Source organism: Hippocampus bargibanti, linkage group LG20 (assembly GCF_051943395.1).
Source record: "Hippocampus bargibanti isolate YZ-2025 linkage group LG20, ASM5194339v1, whole genome shotgun sequence".
NCBI classification, from domain to species: domain Eukaryota; kingdom Metazoa; phylum Chordata; class Actinopteri; order Syngnathiformes; family Syngnathidae; genus Hippocampus; species Hippocampus bargibanti.
In genome coordinates this window covers 6,365,812-6,385,039 of record NC_142753.1, presented here as the reverse complement: position 1 = coordinate 6,385,039, position 19,228 = coordinate 6,365,812, and the positions used below count along the sequence as shown (strand labels likewise).

At 41.6% G+C, this 19,228-nt stretch overlaps 1 protein-coding gene across 20 annotated transcripts in view; it reads left to right on the top strand.

Moving 5' to 3' along the window:
* adgrb2 (adhesion G protein-coupled receptor B2) overlaps positions 1–19,228 on the top strand; it is an 85,403-nt gene that overhangs the window by 45,077 nt on the left and 21,098 nt on the right. For all 20 annotated transcript variants that reach the window (XR_016113473.1, XR_016113474.1, XR_016113475.1 and 17 more), the window contains 13 exons: positions 506–700; positions 783–851; positions 1,469–1,577; positions 2,055–2,201; positions 3,469–3,556; positions 3,952–4,054; positions 5,672–5,715; positions 10,771–10,897; positions 14,396–14,499; positions 14,641–14,743; positions 14,936–15,086; positions 17,659–17,728; positions 18,595–18,661. Coding sequence is in view for 17 of the 20 variants with exons in the window: in XM_088986989.1 (XP_088843115.1) it covers positions 506–700; positions 783–851; positions 1,469–1,577; positions 2,055–2,201; positions 3,469–3,556; positions 3,952–4,054; positions 5,672–5,715; positions 10,771–10,897; positions 14,396–14,499; positions 14,641–14,743; positions 14,936–15,086; positions 17,659–17,728; positions 18,595–18,661 (1,377 nt within the window). In the remaining 3 variants the exon portion in view is untranslated. The remainder of the gene's footprint in view (positions 1–505; positions 701–782; positions 852–1,468; positions 1,578–2,054; positions 2,202–3,468; positions 3,557–3,951; positions 4,055–5,671; positions 5,716–10,770; positions 10,898–14,395; positions 14,500–14,640; positions 14,744–14,935; positions 15,087–17,658; positions 17,729–18,594; positions 18,662–19,228) is intronic.

Genomic DNA, 19,228 nt, shown 5'->3' with positions numbered 1-19,228 from the left:
AGTATCTATAATTAGCTTTTTTTTTTCCACACCCACTTCACACCCGCACTTATCAATTAATAGACATAGCTAATGAATGTGCTCATCAGACAGAATTTCCCAAGCTTCGTGAACTTCCACCTTTTCCTCTCCTCCATTATGGCGTAGGAGATTATATGGGGGGGGGGGGGTGTAAAGTGGAGGGGGGTGATTGCATGGTTACCTTCTGTTCCAACCTTCAACTAATTGCGTGACTCAATAATTTTTGGTGATTGATGTTATCTTCTCTCTGTTTTTTTTACACACTCTGCATTTCACACATTGTAAACATGCACACCCACACACATTTTACGTTCTTCTTTTGCCTTGACTGCTTCGAGCCTCTGTACAATTTGCCTATTTTCACCACAGGCAAGATAAATCGCCATCTCCGGATGTTTGACTATCTTCAAAGACCTTGTTTATGTCTGTTGCATTCTTAGTGTTTGAAAAATATGTTCCATGTCCGCTTCCCTCTCATCCAAAGTTACGAGAGCATCTCGCGAAGGGTCAGAGGACCCTGGCTGGTGAGGGCATGTCTCAGATCGTAAGAAGTCTCCTGGAGCTCTTGCAGAGAAGGAGCTACCACAGTGGCGACCTTCTCTTTTCCACGGAGATCTTGCGAAATGTGACGGACACCTTCAAAAGAGCAACCTACATCCCAGCTCCTGACGACGTGCAGGTCAGACAGAAAGTTATGACGTCGGTTCTCACGGACTACAATTCCGAGATCTGCTTTTCAACCCGTTTTGCTTTGCTCTTAGAAATTTTTCCAGATAATCAGTCAAATGTTGGACATGGAAAACTTGGACAAGTGGGAAGACGTGCATCAGGTAAAGCCTGTTGATTTGTTTTGGGGGACCGTGAGACTTTGCCTCACCTAGAGTGGGCCTTGGGGGGTCTCGCATCTCACATAGTACAACCTGTCCCCACAATCAACAATATCAACTGTATTAGTATTTTGACCTAAATAAGCTCTCATTTGAGGTGAAATCCTCAGACTGTGTCAAAATCAAAACTCAGGGACAGATATGGCCCTCTACGTCACTTTATGTGGCCCGAGAGAGCAAATCAGATGTGTCAACTTTCAGAATTCTTGCTGAAATGTGCACCACAATGTCAACTTATTTTTGTCATGGGTAATAAATAACGTTGAGATTAGTCATGCTGCCAAGACAAGCTGCAATTTTTCAAGCGTCCCATAACGAAAATGTGTGTTCCCCCCCCCCGATTCTAAGACATGTAAAACATTTTTAAAATGGATGCATACTATTCAATGCAGTTTTAAAACTACTTATCCAACCTAGCTACCATTGCATATTTTCCACAAAAATCCCCAAAACATTGAATTGGTCCGCCCTAAAAATATTCCATTACTGCTCGCCCCCCGATATTGAAACCCAGTACATTTTAACGCAACAATATTTACCATCTTTTAATTCATTTCCAGGTCGCTCCTGGTGCCGCGTTGTTGATGAGGATTTTAGAAGATTTCATCCATCTCATTGGTGAAGCCCAAAAGCCTTTCCAGAGTTTTTTAGTGGTGACCAACAACCTTAGTACGTATCGTGGAACTATTCACAAGAAAAAACAGAGACCAGTCAAACCGTGTCACAACCTCCCTGGTAGGGACATAAGGAATCTGAAACATGTCAACGACAATGTTTTTGATTCTTCTGGTTTGCAACGCTGCAATCTTGAGCCAGAGTCCATCGGGAGTGTTGCTAGGCAACAAGGTGGTACTCCCGCACTGTACATTTCATCCTCACGAAAGCCTTATCACTATGCTTAAGTTATAACAATGTTTGTTGTAAATAAAATTGGCAAATTTGCAACAAAGATAAAACAAGGCTTTGGAATGTGAACATAAAATCGATGAGAGCGAAAAGGAGGTTGCGTCTTAAACGAGGTTCGACTGGATCCTGTTCAGTTTCATGGAATGTTTGGCTTTACTCTCACAACGTCATTAACCGAGAAACATCTGTGCTTTTCACACACTGCTGAATTTTAAGTATGACTATCCGTTGTTTGAACAGTGATAACCATCCAGCGGGAACCCGTGTCAGCGGTTTCCAGCGATATTAACTTCCCCATGAAGGGCCGGAGGGGGATGAAGGACTGGGCCAGAACTGCAGAGGACAAGCTCTACATCCCCAAGGAGGTCTTTACTGTCCCAAATGAAGGTAGCGAGACACAACCACAGAAACTGATGTGTTATGACCAGCGTTCCTAACATACCGCCAGGACTTCATGCGTGTCCGAGGATCGGTGTTTCACATCCTGTCATATATCATCTTTACAAGCCTATTCCGCAAAATGTCAATGTCTGAAACTGTGAGTTTTATACGCAGCAAAAGTCTTTTAACGGCAAAGCTTCAAAACAGAGATCAGGCGCACTACATGGTGGCGATTCAGGTACCTTTCAGGGAACTATTGTCACAGCACCCAATAGTCGTTAGCTAAGCCTCAAATTTCCCACCGACCTACCATGACAACATTCCGAGAGGGATTCGGCCTACGCGCCCGGAGTCAATGGAATCCACTTTCTGGGGTCGTAATCAGAGATACAAGGGAGCAACAGCTAACTTTGACAAATCTCACCAAAAAGTCAAGTTTTTCGTAACCATCTGTGAATTTTCTGCACGACAATCTGGGGCATCTTTGATTTAATACTGGGAGACGACTTTGTCAATCAATTCTCGTTTGAGTCGAAGCTAATTAAATGTGATCTTTCTGGGCAATGTAGATCTTTGTTCTTTTATTTAGAAGCTCTCCACCCTCCCTACCACCCAGGTGGTTTCCCAGAGGGGTATCCGAGCGTCTGAACTTTTACTCATCTGGTATTCCCCTTTCGCTCGCCACTCTCCTTTACGTCAGAGTCGTAATGACATTTAGAGAAGAACACAGCTTGTCCTTGGTAGGGCACACTATTTTTTCCATTTATGACATAACACCAAAAGGATTGTCGTAACAGAAGAAAGAGCCTTTGATGGATGTAAATGCTTCCGAGTGGAAATAACAACAGCGTGGGCGTAATGACGACGGCGACTAGACAAAACCTTGACTTTCAGTAAATGCCGTTGAGGTAACGTATATTGTGCAGGGTCACGGGTGAACTGGAGCCAATCCCGATTGAAACATCGTACTATTCACCGCTAATGTTTCAGTCTTTGATGCAGACTTGCAGATATTTCAAATGAAATGCCAAATCCAATCTGTTAAAGATATAAAGAATTACATACATAAACACATGTGAATAAATAAATCAATAAATCAATAAATAAATAAATAAATAAATAAATAAATAAATAATCACTTCATCAGCAAATAAATAAAGTATAGAATAAATAAATGAAATATTGTATAAATAAACACACAAGTGAATACATAAACACATAAGTAAATAAATAAATGAATTAAATAAATAAATACAATGTTTTTGTGTTGCAGAGGCGGAGACAGATTCCGAGGCTACAATGTATTACGTCATTGGAGCCATCTTGTACCGGACATTGGGCAATATTTTACCGGCACCAAAGTGAGTGCCGCTCATTAGATTCACCGTTCAAACGTCATTCACGGCTTTCAAGCACGCCACTCTGACTGTGATTTTTTTTAAACTCCCATCTTGAACTTTCTATTGACTTTGATGCAACTTTTCACTTTGAAAACTTTTCATGGCGCCGCACTCGATACCTTTTTCTATTTCTGTGCTCTTTCTTCCCTATCTAATTCCATGCCGTATTTTTCTCACCCGTCTTTCCTCAGTATATTGTCTCTCTTGCTTATCTGCTTTCATCTGCAAATGTGTTAGATCTACAAAAACTGCATTTGTATTTTTCCGCCAGATGCTAGCTTTTCATTCTCTATCATGTCCTGTATGTCGACCAGAATCTCTCTTGCAATCGCGGTCATACTAAATCTCTCCCGTAGCCAACCGGCGGTGATCAACTCCAAGATCCTCACGGTGACAATACGACCAGAGTTGACGCCTAGCGATCCCGTGGTGGTGGTGGAGCTTGCTAGCCTTTTCAACGTAAGTCAAATGAGATTCTCCAGCTACTTGTGTTTGAGGACTCAAGCGGCGGCGGAGGAAAAAGGCTGCGCTGAATCTCAAGTGCTCTGATGGCACGGCCTGAATCGAGGCAGTGTCCAGAGGGTCTAGTGAGATTTTCGGTGCCCTGCCGTGGCAATAAAAATACAATAGGAATAATTTCAGAGCAGTTGTTTGTTTGAATAAAACAAGCGGCATTTTTGTGGGATATCAAACAAGCAGATGCCACACATCTGCACAGCGGGAGTATGCTGTTGTCAATCCCGCCGTAATGCGCAGTCAGGCGCGATGCGCTTTGATTGATGGCCGAATACTAACGCGCATCTCTGCTCTCCAACACACACCGAGCGACGTCTGATGTCAGCGGCGGCAGTTTGCATGCGAAGCGGACTCTTGTCATCCATCAATCTGGGTCGCCGCATAAATCTTGCATCTTTCTATCTTGACGAGTCCAGCCTGTGTCGGTGCCCCCGGAATTTTCCTTGTTCATGGAAGATTAGTTGTGAACTTTTTTTTTGGTCCCTAAAGGTTAAGCAACTTTGCGGCTTACTCACTCTTAAGAGTCCGTCTTGAATGTTCACATACAACCATGTTGGTATTCAGAAATTGTGAATAGCTTCCTACGACGGTTTGCCAAAAGGGGGAGCCCAAATGCAAATTGCTCATGCAAGACAAAGACAAGCATGCATGTTCCAATTTATTGTTCTGAGCGTCGTCGCTTAAGTAAAAACTGCAATGTTCATACCTCGTCTTTTAGTCATCCATCAATTCTAATTCCAACCGTTTACAATTCAAAGACTCACAACAGGTAAAAAAAGTGGGCTTTACCGGAAGATAATCAATACGGGGATCACCAACGAAACAGGTTGTGATGAGTCGGTTACAGTTATTGATCCTCTGACGAATACTTGGGATTGATTCTTGCCACCTCTGTTGTGTTTTTTTTTTTAATCGATTGAGCGAGTACTTCAACATCCATCCATTCATTTTTCCAGCTGTCTTCAGTTGGGGGCCACTACCCCAAAATTGTTGCCAGCCCACATCAGGGCACACATAGAAAAACAAGTAGCAATGCTAACAATGACATCTTAGGACAATTAACTCATTCACTGCCAGACATGTGCAAAAATTTGTCCATTCCAGCGCGAGGGTTTTTGTCATTGTCACTTGAATTCCAAGACCCACAGCATATTGAGTTTAAGGACTACATAAACATTAAATGCAGCGTACGAAACCTTAAACTATGTTCTTTCATCAGAAATTATATGGGTTTGGAGTTATCTGAGCTCGAAATGGGGGCAGCTGTACACAATACAATACATTTTGGTTTATATAGTGCTTTACAGGAAAGCACAGTACCCGGAAAAACCCACACAGGCACACGGAGAATAAGCAAACTGCAGACAAATAAGCCTGCAGTGGGAATTGAACCCAGAACTTCTGTACTGGGAGAATACAATAAAATGGCAGCTGTTCATTTCGGTGGTCCTTCAAAATGGCCGTTTTAGCTCGGTTGTCATTGTCGCATGGTTTTGACGGTTTTCTGCTCAGGCTACAAGCTTCAACACTAACCGATTACTTTCCCTTCTTGTCTTGCAGGGGACATCCGATGCTCAGTGTGTGGTGTGGGACTACGGCAACCCGTGAGTTCCCCTGAAATCTTCTTTTAAACGTTTCCCTCCCGCTGCAATGCCTAGTCAATGCTTCTCTGATTTCACGCCGGTGTTCAGCCACATTCGTTTGATTAATGGACCGAGGCGGGTTTAACGACGTTACCCTGCACTTCCTGTTTGTGTTAATTAAATGACGCTGTGTAAGCAAACACCCTCCTTCCTCGTGTGAATAGTTCAAAAGTAGCTCCGCTCAGATTGCCTTGGCCGACCGGTGTTTTATTGCCGCTTACTCTCGCGTTGGCAATTTGAATTACTTGCGAGTTATTTGTGTTGCATCTTGTCTCCCCTTATTGATGGTTGGTTGGACTTCAACAACACAGTCCTGCACATTGGCGAGCAGGCGTAAGCTGTTTCTGCCACTGAACAAATTTGCAAAAATGCACTTTCCCCATTGTGGGACAAATAAAGGTTTTCTGTTTCTGATTTTTCTGATTCTGAACCATTCTAGTTTAATTCATTTTTGCAACATATCGACAGCCATTTATTTATGTATTTATTTATTTAATTATGTATTTATTTAATTATGTATTTATTTATGTTTAAATGTATTTATGTATTCATTAATGTATTTATTTATGTTTTCATTTATTTGTGTATTTATGCATTTATTTACTTCTGCTTTTATTTATTTATGTATGTACGTATTTATTATGCATGCATTTATGTATGCATTTACATATGCATGTAAATATGCATGTACGTATGCATGTATGTATGCATATTCATATGCATTTATGTACAGTAAAGTCTCGTTATATCGATATCGGTTATATCGATAGTACTGCTTATTACGATACTATTTCTATGAATGCAAGGAGAAAATGTACATGCCGCAGGGTTGGATATATCGATAGTCCAGTTATATCGATAGTTTTTCCGACTCCCGAGAATATCGATATAACGAGACTTTACTGTATGTATGTATTTTTTTTTTTTATGTATTTATTTATGTATTTATCTATGTAGTTATGTATTTGTTTATGTATTTATGTATTTGTTTATGTCTTTGTTTATGTATGTATGTATTTATTCATTTGTCAGTCTATTTATTTATCCATTTATCAATTTATCTATTTATTGATTAATCGGGGGCGGGCTGGCAGAATTTCCACGCGATGTAAAATGAGTTTTCGAAAGGCTGTACTGTATTTCTTTTATCATATGATCCTTATTACTAAGCCAGGAGACCACCACCCACCCTCTTCATCCCCCTTGCATCTGATGTCATTTTCACGTCCAATCATGCGAACGGTTACTTGATCCACGTTGTTCCATATTTTCCCATCCGCGGCATTAGCAAATACTTGCCATGGAACACACTTAGCGTATTAGACGCATATCAGCCGGCGGGGAGGGACGGACGGGCTGATGGGGATTGCTCCACTTTCCCATCTGACTGAGCAGAAGGGCTCAGAAGTGTGTCAAACAGCGAATCAGAGGGAGTCGGCCAGTAGGGCTTACGCGGGATCTGCCTCGGTTGGGCGTCTCAGATGTTCCGCAGGCTCATTCCCATCACTTATCAAAAGCGACTTTTGTGGCGCATTATCCTACGACGGCTCGGATTCTCAAGAATCGCGTTCTTCCTGAGGATCTTTCTCGGCTTAGTTATGTATTTATTTATTTATTTTTCTGGTGGCTTTGGTGACTTTGAACAGCTGCGGTTTGCTGGGATTAATTCAAAGTAGCGTGTTTACAAGTCTGACCAGTGACTTGCGTCTGTTGGCGTACCGCATGGATATACAGGCAGGCCCTTGACGTTTCCGTCTGGATAACACACTGATGGGAAGACGGTTCAGAATTACGCATTTGTCTCGACATTGGAAAATATGTTCTCCTCACTTTTGAATTTTGGACAATTGGGAAGGGTAAGTGATCTCTCCATGCACGGCAAAATCTACCAGCGGTGTCTCCGTAACCTGATGAATATGGAAAAGGCGGATACGTACAAGACAGTTTACACATCCATTATCCTCCTTAATCTTGTGATACTGGATGTGGGCTGAAAGGCCACACTTGTCTCCAAGTAGCATCTCCGACATTGCCTGCTCTTTTTATTTATTTATTTATTTATTTATTTATTTATTTATTTATTCATTCATGTATGTATTTATTTATTTATTTAGCAAAAGCAATTTTTCCAAAAACTTCAAAGATTAAATGTAAGCTCAAATCTTGGCTTTCAAATGATCAGTCATGACTGCACAATTATTAAATGTTTCCATTCTCCTTCACAAGAGGATTGATAATCCGGTTTCCACATGAATCACTTTCTTTCAAGCCATATTGCCTGTCCGTATTAATCGAGACAGCCGTCCGTCGAATTGTCAGGCCCAGGCCAAAGCAGAGTTGCGGAAAACCCCGCAACTCTGCTTTCTGGTTCATGCTCTGGTTTGCATGTCAGGAAGAAAGATAATCCCTTGAAAAGAAGATTTGGAAATTAGCTCAGGGGTTATGGAGGTCAATGACAAAGCACGCCGCTCGCAACTGAAGCACGGAGAAAACGGACTTTCGAGTATGTACATTTTTATTAAGACTTTCTGACAAATATCGTGTCTGCAAATCATTTTCAAATGGCGAAAACGACACGATACATTTGTCACTTAACCTTTCGACTAAGCGATTGGCACGGCGTACGCATGCGAAATGCTGACTCTATATATACCGCGACGCCCTTCCGTTAGCTTCCACTAAATATTTCACTTTACAACATGGTTAACATTTAGAAACACGAGGCTGTTCTGCCCTGTAAATAAACATCCCCGCAAGCTACGGATAATCGCACGTTCTTGTGCTTCTAAACTGCGGCAGTCTCAGTGAGAGACAGCGGAAGGGGAAATAAATAAATAAATAAATAAACATCGCACATCGTCGATATGTGGGTCAAGTACATATTCATGGACGTTCATGAAACATCTTTGGCCGATGTTCTTGTCTATAAGTGCGCTTTGCATAATGGATGTTATGAAGGCCTCTGTGTACAGTTTCTCCAACTTTTATTTCCAACGTGGATGACGCGGGAATGACAAGTCGACTGACTGTCCATGGATAAAACGCATTCTGGGACCCCAATAACTCTTCGATTACATTGTCCGTAATAATTCTAGACACCTAATATAATTTATAATGTACGTAAAATAAAAAGTAATAAAATTGTATCATTAGAAGGCTTTGCAGCGGCCAACTCGACATCATCCGTAAGTGGGGATCTTTCAGTTAAATATAAACTGATTGATGAATGCTGCAATGTAAATCGCACACTTCACAGAATTTAAAAGTGGGTCAGGGGAGCTGCTCTGACTGGCCGGGAATCAATGAGGAATAATTATTAATTATTGCAGGCTTCTCCTTCTGTCTCCCCCACGAGTTTTTAATTCTGTGTCTGATTAAATGTTCATTTTAGTCTGTCTTGGGTCCATATAATCATCTACTGTATGTAAACTCGCCACACTAATCTATCAATTGGTAATTTCACATCAAGAGATTGTATTTATGTTTTGGATTATGATTCAAGAGACGAGCATTATTAATGGCACAGCCACTCAATGTGCATTTCTAACAACCTTCCAAAGAAATGGACAATTCCTAAAATGTTACATGACGTGTAAAAACGGATGTTCAGCCTCATAAATCGTATTTGAAGGTATTTCATAGCATCGTAAATGAGCTTCCAGTTTCAATCGTTAGCACGTTAATGACTGTGTAAACGTGTGATGATATTGGCACGTTGCTGATATTAAATAAATCATGGATAATGTTTGCTGACTTTGGTTTACTCTGACTCAGGATTCAGTGAACGAATGTTGCATTGGAACCTTTAGCAACATTATTTTTTGTAGCGTTTACAAGCAAGGCCCATAAACGTGTTGCTTTACCTGCATTGAGATAAATCCCTTTCTTTGACAACATCACTTTTGGAAATTCATACCATGTTTAACCTTTTTCTTTACTTAATAGGGTGCAATTGGCTTTCATAGGGTGCCCTTTCAGTCAAGAATCAGTGCCAATTTATACTGTGGAGACATAAAAGGTCAATTTTTACTGATTCTCAGAGGGTCATTTACCAACTTTGGCTTCGCTGACACACAAACAGTGAAAATAACATTAAATGGGAGCTCAGTAAAAAACAAAATCGAAATTTGAAAACAAATAAAAATCATTCGTCACGCGTATTGTAGTGTAGCTGCTGTCTCAATTTATTGCTTGTTCTGCGACTTTACTCTGCCGTGTGAAGAAAAAAAAAAAGATATCGCTGGAAGACTTGGATGGATTGCCATGACATTTGGCGCGGACGTTTATGGTCCCCAGAGGGAAAAGAATGGTGGGCCTCGGTGCGGCGCTTATGTTTTATTTAGCACGGCAATCAGGTGAAGGTGTCTCACCTAAATGCATCTTTTGAAATCTTTCACCAGCCAGATTGTCACACAAATCGGCTCTTTTTTTGTCTATGTTTCATCTTTTTAAAGGCTTAGTAAAGCGAATAGTGGACATGTTAACACATTCACAGCAATTGCCGAATTTATTCGGGAATTGAAAATATGACGTAGAGCGTCATTCCCTAATTTTTTGCTTGGGTGCCGATAAAGCGCTGGCCAGACCTCTGACAGTGTTTTTTTCCATTCCACAAGGAGGCAGCATTTCTGGTTTTTCCATGTTGGCGATTTGTTTTTGTTTTCCAACTCATTTCCCAAATATGATACAGACGGGAGAGCTTTGCCCTCATAGCCGAGAGGAAGAAATTTTCTGAATTTGAAGAGTAGCGCATCAATTTTATTTCGAACGTGAATAGAGATATTGTTCAACGGAAGACCCCAAACCTCCCCCTGAACAACAAATGTCATCAAAACACAAACAGAATTATAGCCCTGTCAGTTGTTGGGCGGAAGACCCTTGAGACACTTTGTCCCTCCTTCTCTCTCTCACCGAAGAGAACATACACTGATGTGGCCATACTCACAATCCCTGTTTATGTCCCCTATGCCATTCCATTTCCATCAACCCCCCACACCACCCACCCTCCACCTCCAGGGAAGCTGGCGTTGAAAACTGGGGCACAGAAGGCTGCCAGACGCTTGCATCAACGACCGTCCAAACCAAATGCCTGTGCAGCAGGATATCCACCTACGCTGTGTTAGCACAGCAAGCTAAAGAGCCGGTGAGTCACCAGTGCATACTCTGATAGAGGGGTGTGTGAAGGGGAGGGGAGGGGGGGGGGGGTAATTAGACAGCTACTACCAACGGGTCAGGTCAGTGAACTGTTTGCGTAGTATAAATTTAGACGGCATCTCTGTTAGTTGGATTATGGCAGCAGACTCCAGGTCCTAGCATCTTGTCGTAATCGTGAGAATTTGATGGATGGTGGGGGTAAAGTTTGACTGCAATGTGTCTGACTTAAAAAATCTATAAATAATCAAGATATTATGACCTCGCCACACATACGAAGATGCCTGCAAATTGAAAACCGCCATCGTCACAGGAGCATGTTTCATGCAACCTTGCAGGTGTCAAAACTCATTTTCTTCTTTTATTTATTTATTTATTTATTTTTCTTCTTAAGCTTAGCAAAGGTCACTTTTTGGCGTGCATGTGATGGATGAGAAAAACCGTCAAGAGGACAGTCAGTCAGTATTTTATCAGGACTGGGTGTGTGTGTTAGCCTGAGGGTGCAAAACAAGCTATAAATAGCTCACATGGCTTGTGGTGTGCATTTGACATGATTGAAAAAGGCTTTTAAGTTGTTTAGGGGGGAGTGCAGGGGGGCATGTTCTTATAGATTGACCCACTCTCGCATTGGGTGCTAATAGACTTTCCAAAGACCTGACAGCACTTTGCTTTACTTCCTCTGACTGCCAACTACTCTTCCCCCACTGTCCACCCAGTCCCATTTATCTAATGGTGCACCTCCACTTTTACCGACCAAGTGTCGCCTTTCCATGACCCCCCCCCCCCCTGACCTTCCTGGGAATCCACTTTGTGTTACTTCCAGATACGCAAAATATTCACCACAGTCAGACAGCGCTCCGAGACTGGCAAAAGACGCAGTGGCTTTTGTGCCTATGTGGGTTTGTGTGTATGCGGTTGGCGCGTTTCCAGCGATTTTCCCTCTTGACGCTTCAAATCGAGCCAGACACAAACAGATCCAAGGAGAGTAACTACAGGTGTCATGTGGCTTACAAAGCAGATTGTGGGACAAATGGAGCCCACGCGTAAACGGAAATGTCAAAAAGGTGGAAATTTGGAGGGAAAATGAAGGAATACGGAGAGAAAGAAGCCCAGTAAGTTTTTGCCGCAGTAGTTAATAATGTATTAGTCACGATGGTTAAAGTGCAGATCTATCAACCCAAATGACATTGCACCCATTTCGTCACAAGTCAATGAAAACCAAACAAAACTAAACAAAACAGGCATGCACGCAAAAACAAAGGCAATCAAACAATCCTTAAAAATTCGGGTGTCAAAGTCAAGGCCCGGGGGCCAAATCTGGCCCGTCATATCATTTTATTCGGCCCACGAAAGCAAATCCAACTTGTAAAATTCCACGATGCTTCCTAAAGTTCCAACGAAAATTTCAAATAGTCCCATGTAAACCATACTTCCGGGTAGAGTGAACGCTGGCGCGAATGGCTGCCGCTGCTCGCCCGCACACAAAAAATCACGTGACTGTAAAGTGTCCTTGAGAGTTTTGAAAGGCGCTTAAAAATGAAATGTATTATTATTGTATAAAAACAGTCATAATTTTTGACTTCAAATTTGAAAACTGCATATTCATTGCCATATTTTCCAGTGATCGGCATGTCTGCGCCAGTGGAGGGGTGTTTGCGAGCAATGCTAAGTAGGTTATACTTCCTGCGCTGAAAATATCTGGCTTTTCCATCTCACGGTAATCAGATGGGCTCAGGAGAACTCGGTCATATAAAGCAGAGGCATGCATACCTTCTAATTTTATTAGGGGGGGTCCCTGACGTTGTTTGGTTCTCACACACAGACACACAAAGTGAATAAAAAATGAAAGGAGACATTTGCATGACACTGTAGCCTACGGCCCAATTTGTATTTGCTTATTTGTACCGTGGCAGAATGGAAATAGACGCATAATGGCATCACCCTTCATAACACAACTAATTAAAGAAAACACGGTGGGACAAATTGACACAATGAAGAGCTGAGGGACGATTTGTGGATGTAAGTCGGGGTAAATTGCACAAGCGAGTATATTTTTTTCTTAAGCCGCGTCTGTTTGAGGGTAATTTAAGAGGAAATGTGTTCCAACCTTGTGTACTTTAATATTCGATCACTCACCCGGTAAAACATTGACATGTCCCGGCAATTAGCAACCACATAATTAGGCACACCGACACGGGGTATGTTATATTTGTTGTTAAAGTTTAGCTCGCGGTGCATCACATCATATTTTTTTTATATTACCTGCTGCAGGGTAATTGACTTCACGCTAAAGAACAACAAACTGACTAGCCGCTCCTTTAGATATGTCCAAAGTGTGGCCCGGAGGCTAAATGCGGAATGAGGTCAATTTTCATCCAGCTTGCAGCCTCCGTCATGAATTCAATAATACCTGGAACGCATGTAGAATGAACACATTGGGCAGTAGCGCCGTCACCTGCATGTGCTAAGTACTGCCATCTAGAGGTCCAATTAGGAACAGCAAAGTGTTGTTTGGGTTTCAAAATGGCCCCGCGAGATGGGATGCCTTTACAGCAGCTCCTGTATTTTGTTTTTTCGACTTCTTCCTTTCTTTACATTGCTGCTGTGAAATGTACATTTCTCCACTGTGAGATGAATAAAGGCTGTTTTAATCGACTCTAATCTCATCAGTAGATTAGTCAATTTTCTAAAATGGTGATTTTCTAAATTAAAAAAAAATCTAAAATGGCGACAATCAACCAAAGGACAATGACTTCTGCTCAACTGTTATAGAAAAGTTTGTGTTAAAAAAAGTGAAGTTAAGTGTTTTTTAATTAAAATTTTCAAAGTCAATCAAATTTTGATATGCATATTGGCAAGAACGTTTGGACACCCCTGCGCTACTCATATACGATACATCATGAAATCTGCCATCCTTTGTGTGTCAAGTTCAACATGATTCGAAATCTTTGCCGGCGGTAGAATCTAAATTGAAGGAGTTTTGAGTTTGCGACTTGGCCCGCCGCATTTGTGAGCATATCATATTGATATTCCATCCTTATTCCGTTCTCCTCTGGAGAAATTGCCTTCCTTTTGAAGGGCACCAAAAAAGGATAGCTTTGACACTCTCCTTCTCGATGTTTCCTCTCTCACTGGCCCTTGGACTCTCGGTGCTGAACTTTCTCATCTTGAGCAGATGCGCTCATGGGCATGCGGCCTTTCAATTACGACGTGGCGCGTGCGCGTCTGTCATTCGCATTAAAACACCTCGTGGGGCTCGTGTGAGACAGAGATGGCGACTAAACTGTGATGGAGAACTCCAACGCGGCCAGAAACGCGAAGCGAGGTGTTTCGTGTCCTCACGCCGCCATTTTTTTCTGGGACAGAGGCCAAGTGCCATAGTGACGAGCAAAGAGCCAAGCGCAATGGGAGCCATGTTTATTGGCTGCTACCGTGAACAGAAATGGCCCAACCCCTTCATTATTCGTTCCTATCTGTTTTTTTTAATCAGGAAATGGGTCCCACCAGTATGCCCTCAGTGCCCCTGATGGTGGGCTGCGGGGTCTCCTGCTCCGCTCTGCTCATCCTGCTTCTTATCTATGCTGCCTTCTGGAGGTATGTGGCATTTTTTTTAATGCAACATTGCCTTTCGTCATGCAACGTGTAAGCACCTCCCCCTGCATCAAATAATTTTGACATGGTAAAAGTCAATCTATGGAGAAATATTATCTTTTTTTCTATTCTGTGTATTGGAAGGTATATCCGCTCAGAGAGGTCCATCATCCTGGTCAATTTTTGCCTTTCCATCCTGGCCTCCAATTTATTGATTTTGGTGGGACAATCACAAACGCTTAGCAAGGTACGGCACAGCGATAAACACACAGAAATGCAAACTGCATGTATGAATTAGATTTTCTGTCAAGATTGTAATGAACATGTGACTATAAGCCAAATAAGTTTTTCATAAGAAATAGATAAGGAGCATCAGTGCACATATCGAGCGTTGTATTAGCATTTTTATTAAATGCATCTGCATTTTGTCTCCCCTCAGGGCCTTTGTACTGTGACTGCTGCCTTCCTTCATTTCTTCTTCTTGGCCTCTTTCTGCTGGGTGCTGACGGAAGCTTGGCAGTCCTACCTAGCGGTCATCGGCAAAATGAGGTCGCGACTCATTCGCAAGCGCTTTCTGTGCCTCGGCTGGGGTGAGTCGAACTCACGAGTGGCACACGCTACACACAAATGACCACTGTGGTTATTATAGTGCCGTATTTATGTATTTATTCATGTATTTATTTATTCACATATTTATTTATGTATTAATGTATTTATTTATGTATGTAATAATAATAATAATAATAATAATAATAATAATAATACTAATAATAATAATACATTTCATTAATAAGCGCCTTTCCAAACTCTCAAGGTCACTTTACAGTCACAGGATAAGTTTTTCTGTGGGTGAACAGCGGCAGCCACACGCGCCAAGGTTCACTCAACGATGTAACTCAAATAGAATAGTAAGACAATATATAGAAAGCTAGCGAGCAAGTCAATAGATAGTTAATAGCTAGCCAGCTAGATAGCTAGCCAGCCAGCCAGATCAGAATCAGAATCAGAATCATCTTTATTGCCAAGTATGTAGAACACACAAGGAATTTGTTTCCGGTAGAACACGCTGCACTAGTATCGTCGTCAAAAAAACTGCTAAGTGGCACTATACAGTTTAGATACAGATAGCTATTGTAGCATTTCAGAAAAGACAGAATTGACTTAGCACAATGTATTTGTTTATTTATTTATTCATTCATTTTTCTCATTTATTTATTATTTAGTTTTTATTTATGTGGCTATTTATTTATTTATTTATTTATTTATTTATTCATTTATGATTTATTGGGCTATTTACGTATTTATTTACTTTATATCTATTTGTTTGTTTTGTTTTTGTTTTTCAGTCCTATTTTATTTGAATTCAGAACCTGGATTTCAATATCGTTTGTTGAACTGGTAGATGGAGACAGTTTACATTCGCGTGGGGGATTTTGGTGATAAAAAAAGCTTAGGGATTCAAACTGGGTTGAAAATGTTAATTCCAGTTGATCAATTTCTCTCACAAAATGGACCGAGCGCAACCCTCAGCCTGCTGCAACGCCGTGTTTTTTTTTTTCTCCAATTATTGCGGAGGACCTCCAAGTCCCTTCACTTGACGAAACAAGCAGTCCTTCTCATTTCTCTCAAAGCTGACAAACAAGCAACTCAAAGCTGCCACGGGAGACAAAATTAAATTGTTGCAATGAGGTTTCTCTTCATGGATGATTCCCGTCTTTTTCTCGGCCAGATGACGGGGCTTTCATCTTGCCATTCAATATGCACCCAAAAAATAAAAAAAAATAAATAGAGACGCAACATGAATCTCGATGCCGCCCATCTTCACGAGCCCACTGATTGTTCATTTCAATTTGGCTACACTTAATAGCATTAGCGGCGTGCTGGAGTATTCCTCCTCCAAACTTTGCGTTAATTGCCTCCACTTTGCTGGCACTCGCCATCACGCTTGACTGTGATGCAAGAAAAAAGAAAGAAAGGAAAAAAAAACCCTCTCTTTTCACTTCCAATACACAAGATCTCATCCCTATGCCGGAGTCAACTGCAAATATCTGTGAGGAAGCTTTTATGACTTGGATTCAGACTGACGGGAGGTAGCGGACGGGGTGACAAAGACATTTCATGTACAAATGTAACAGATTACGAATTAATAAAATCTCAATTTAGCTCTTTTTGAAGCCCAACACATTTTTTGTAAGAACTGGTTAAGCACCAAAGAAGCTAAGATCAAACGCCCAACAAAAGACCAACTTTGTTTTGGTGTAAAAAGGGGCTCTCTTGTTGCCTTCATTGTCCTGCAGGAACGTTCGAGGACAATCCAAGACACGATAAGATCAGAGCCACCCCCGGCGAGGTTTTTTCGCACTTCATTCCACTTCCTATTGATCCATGCGGTCTAATCAGCCACCAGGCTTATGGTCTTCCCAGATAAGAAAATACGGCAGATGTTTGTACAGTCAGATATCGACAGAAAAGCACGACGGAATTTTGCAGCCTCCAATTCATGCAACAGTTGGCCGGGGTGTTTATTCATTTAAATACATTACAGCGATCTAGTCTGTGTTTAACAAATATTTACTTTTATTTCAACTAACTCATTCACTGCCAGACATGTGCAAAAATTCATCCACTCCAGTTCTGCGGGCCGGAAGAAAACTGACTGGGGGCCGCATTTTGCCCAAGGTCCGCACTTTGTTAATGTTGTTCCCGTCGCTTTGGTGGCCACAATCAATTTTTAAACATGATCATTTATAAAATCAAGCTCACGACGGGCCATTATGGGACACCCAGTCTCTTACTTTGGTCTCAAACACACCTCGATTGACATCCATCCATTCATTTTTCGTGCCGCTTACTACCTCGATTGACATATTTCATGCATATGTTTTGAATATCGGATGCAATATCTTAAAACCTATGTATGTACGGCGTGAATCAAATGACTTACAGAAAACGTTCCCATTAGATGTCAGACATAAATAAAACCAAAAAATGGGATGCGAGCAAGGTGGCAAGGTGATTTATGGGCGCAGCGCGACCTCTAGCTGCACATCAAATATGTCGAGAATGTCGAAAGTCGACGATTGAAAAGGGTTCACATTCTTTTTTTTCAGAATCTAATTAAATCGTGTCACAGTTTTGGATTTATTTCTCTTTGCCTTGCAGGTCTTCCAGCCTTAGTCGTCGCCGTGTCGGTTGGGTTCACCAGAGCAAGAGGCTACGGCACCGCCAGCTAGTGAGTAGCCGCCACCCGCCCTTTCCTGATCGATGCACCCTTTACAAACTACTTTTTAAAAATGTATTTTAGCAAAATATACAGAGGGGGAAAAAGAGCGCCCCCTGCCTAATTCGGAGAAGATTAACCATCCCGTCCGGTGGTCGAGAATAAAAAATGGCGGCCTTGCCGCTTCACGCTGCGTTAATTTATCGTTTCCAGATGGCATTTTAACCATCAGGAGGTTCAATAAGGAAACACCAAATGAAAGAGCGGCGTTACATTTATTGTGATTGAATGAAAATGGCGTTGAGATCAAACCCTCCTTTCCACCCCTCCACCGCAGCGATGCATCTTCATTAGAGTTAGGCTGGCGCAAATAAACGGGAGGTGAAATCCTCCCGTTTATTTGCGACGGTTTATGCTATTTTTTTTTTTTTTTTTTTTTGAGGGGGGGGGGGTGCGACGCTGCGGTAGCAATCTCAGAAAGATCAGTCCGCAGACTTACTGCAATGCAGAGATGCTGATCAGATGCAAAGGAGATGTACCGCTTCACTCGACCCCAGTCAGAGATTATGTAACTCGCTCAGACTTAAAAAATAAGGGGAAAAACGGGGTGGGGGGGCTCGGGGTAGTATCAGGGCTATAAATAAATATGTCGACTTGACATGGAGGTAAAACTCTGACCAGCGTTGCAGCATCTGGCCCAAAATGTAAAATTATTTTTCTTGTTTCTGCTTTTATGTAAAGAAACACATTAATGAAATAAAAAAAAGATATATTAAAAATATATAGATTGGGATTTAGCACTACTATGCATTCCTACAAATTGACAACACAAAATTTGCGTTCTCGCGTTAATACACATGTTCCCTCTTCTCTTGTAGTTGCTGGTTATCCCTCGAGGGGGGGTTGCTTTATGCCTTCGTCGGACCCGCCGCTCTCATAGTATTGGTGAGTGTTCTATAATTTGGGGGGAGATGGGTGGTGGGGTGTAAAAATATAAATAAATCTTAATTCAGATTGGCATGATCACCGATAGAGACCTACAGCATCAATCACACACAAACAGCCATAAACATTGTTTAAAAAAGTTTGCTTTTTTTGTGAAGCCCTCATGACATCACAAACACGTCTTCTTTCCAGGCGTCACATTGACAAAGAGAAAGTTCACCTTTAGTCAGTTCGTTCATTTTTTTCTGCAACTGCAAATCTGCTGACTGTGCAAAAAAAGGTCCTGATAGAGATAACAAAAACAAACAACATGGCTGGAAAATTAAAATGAGTAATTTTAAAGTTAGTCATCACCAACAATGTCGCCGGTGTTAGCAAGACTATGCATAAAGCTCGAAATATTTCTCCCAAAGAAAACACGGGAGCCTTTCCGCTATTCACTTTATCATTTCCCTTTTCTAAATCATCACTGCAATTCAAAAGTAATCTGAGATTCCGCTAGAGCTTGAAAACACAAAGCCATGGAGATGCGATTGGAGATGAAAGTCCCTGTTGGCAAGCCATTAG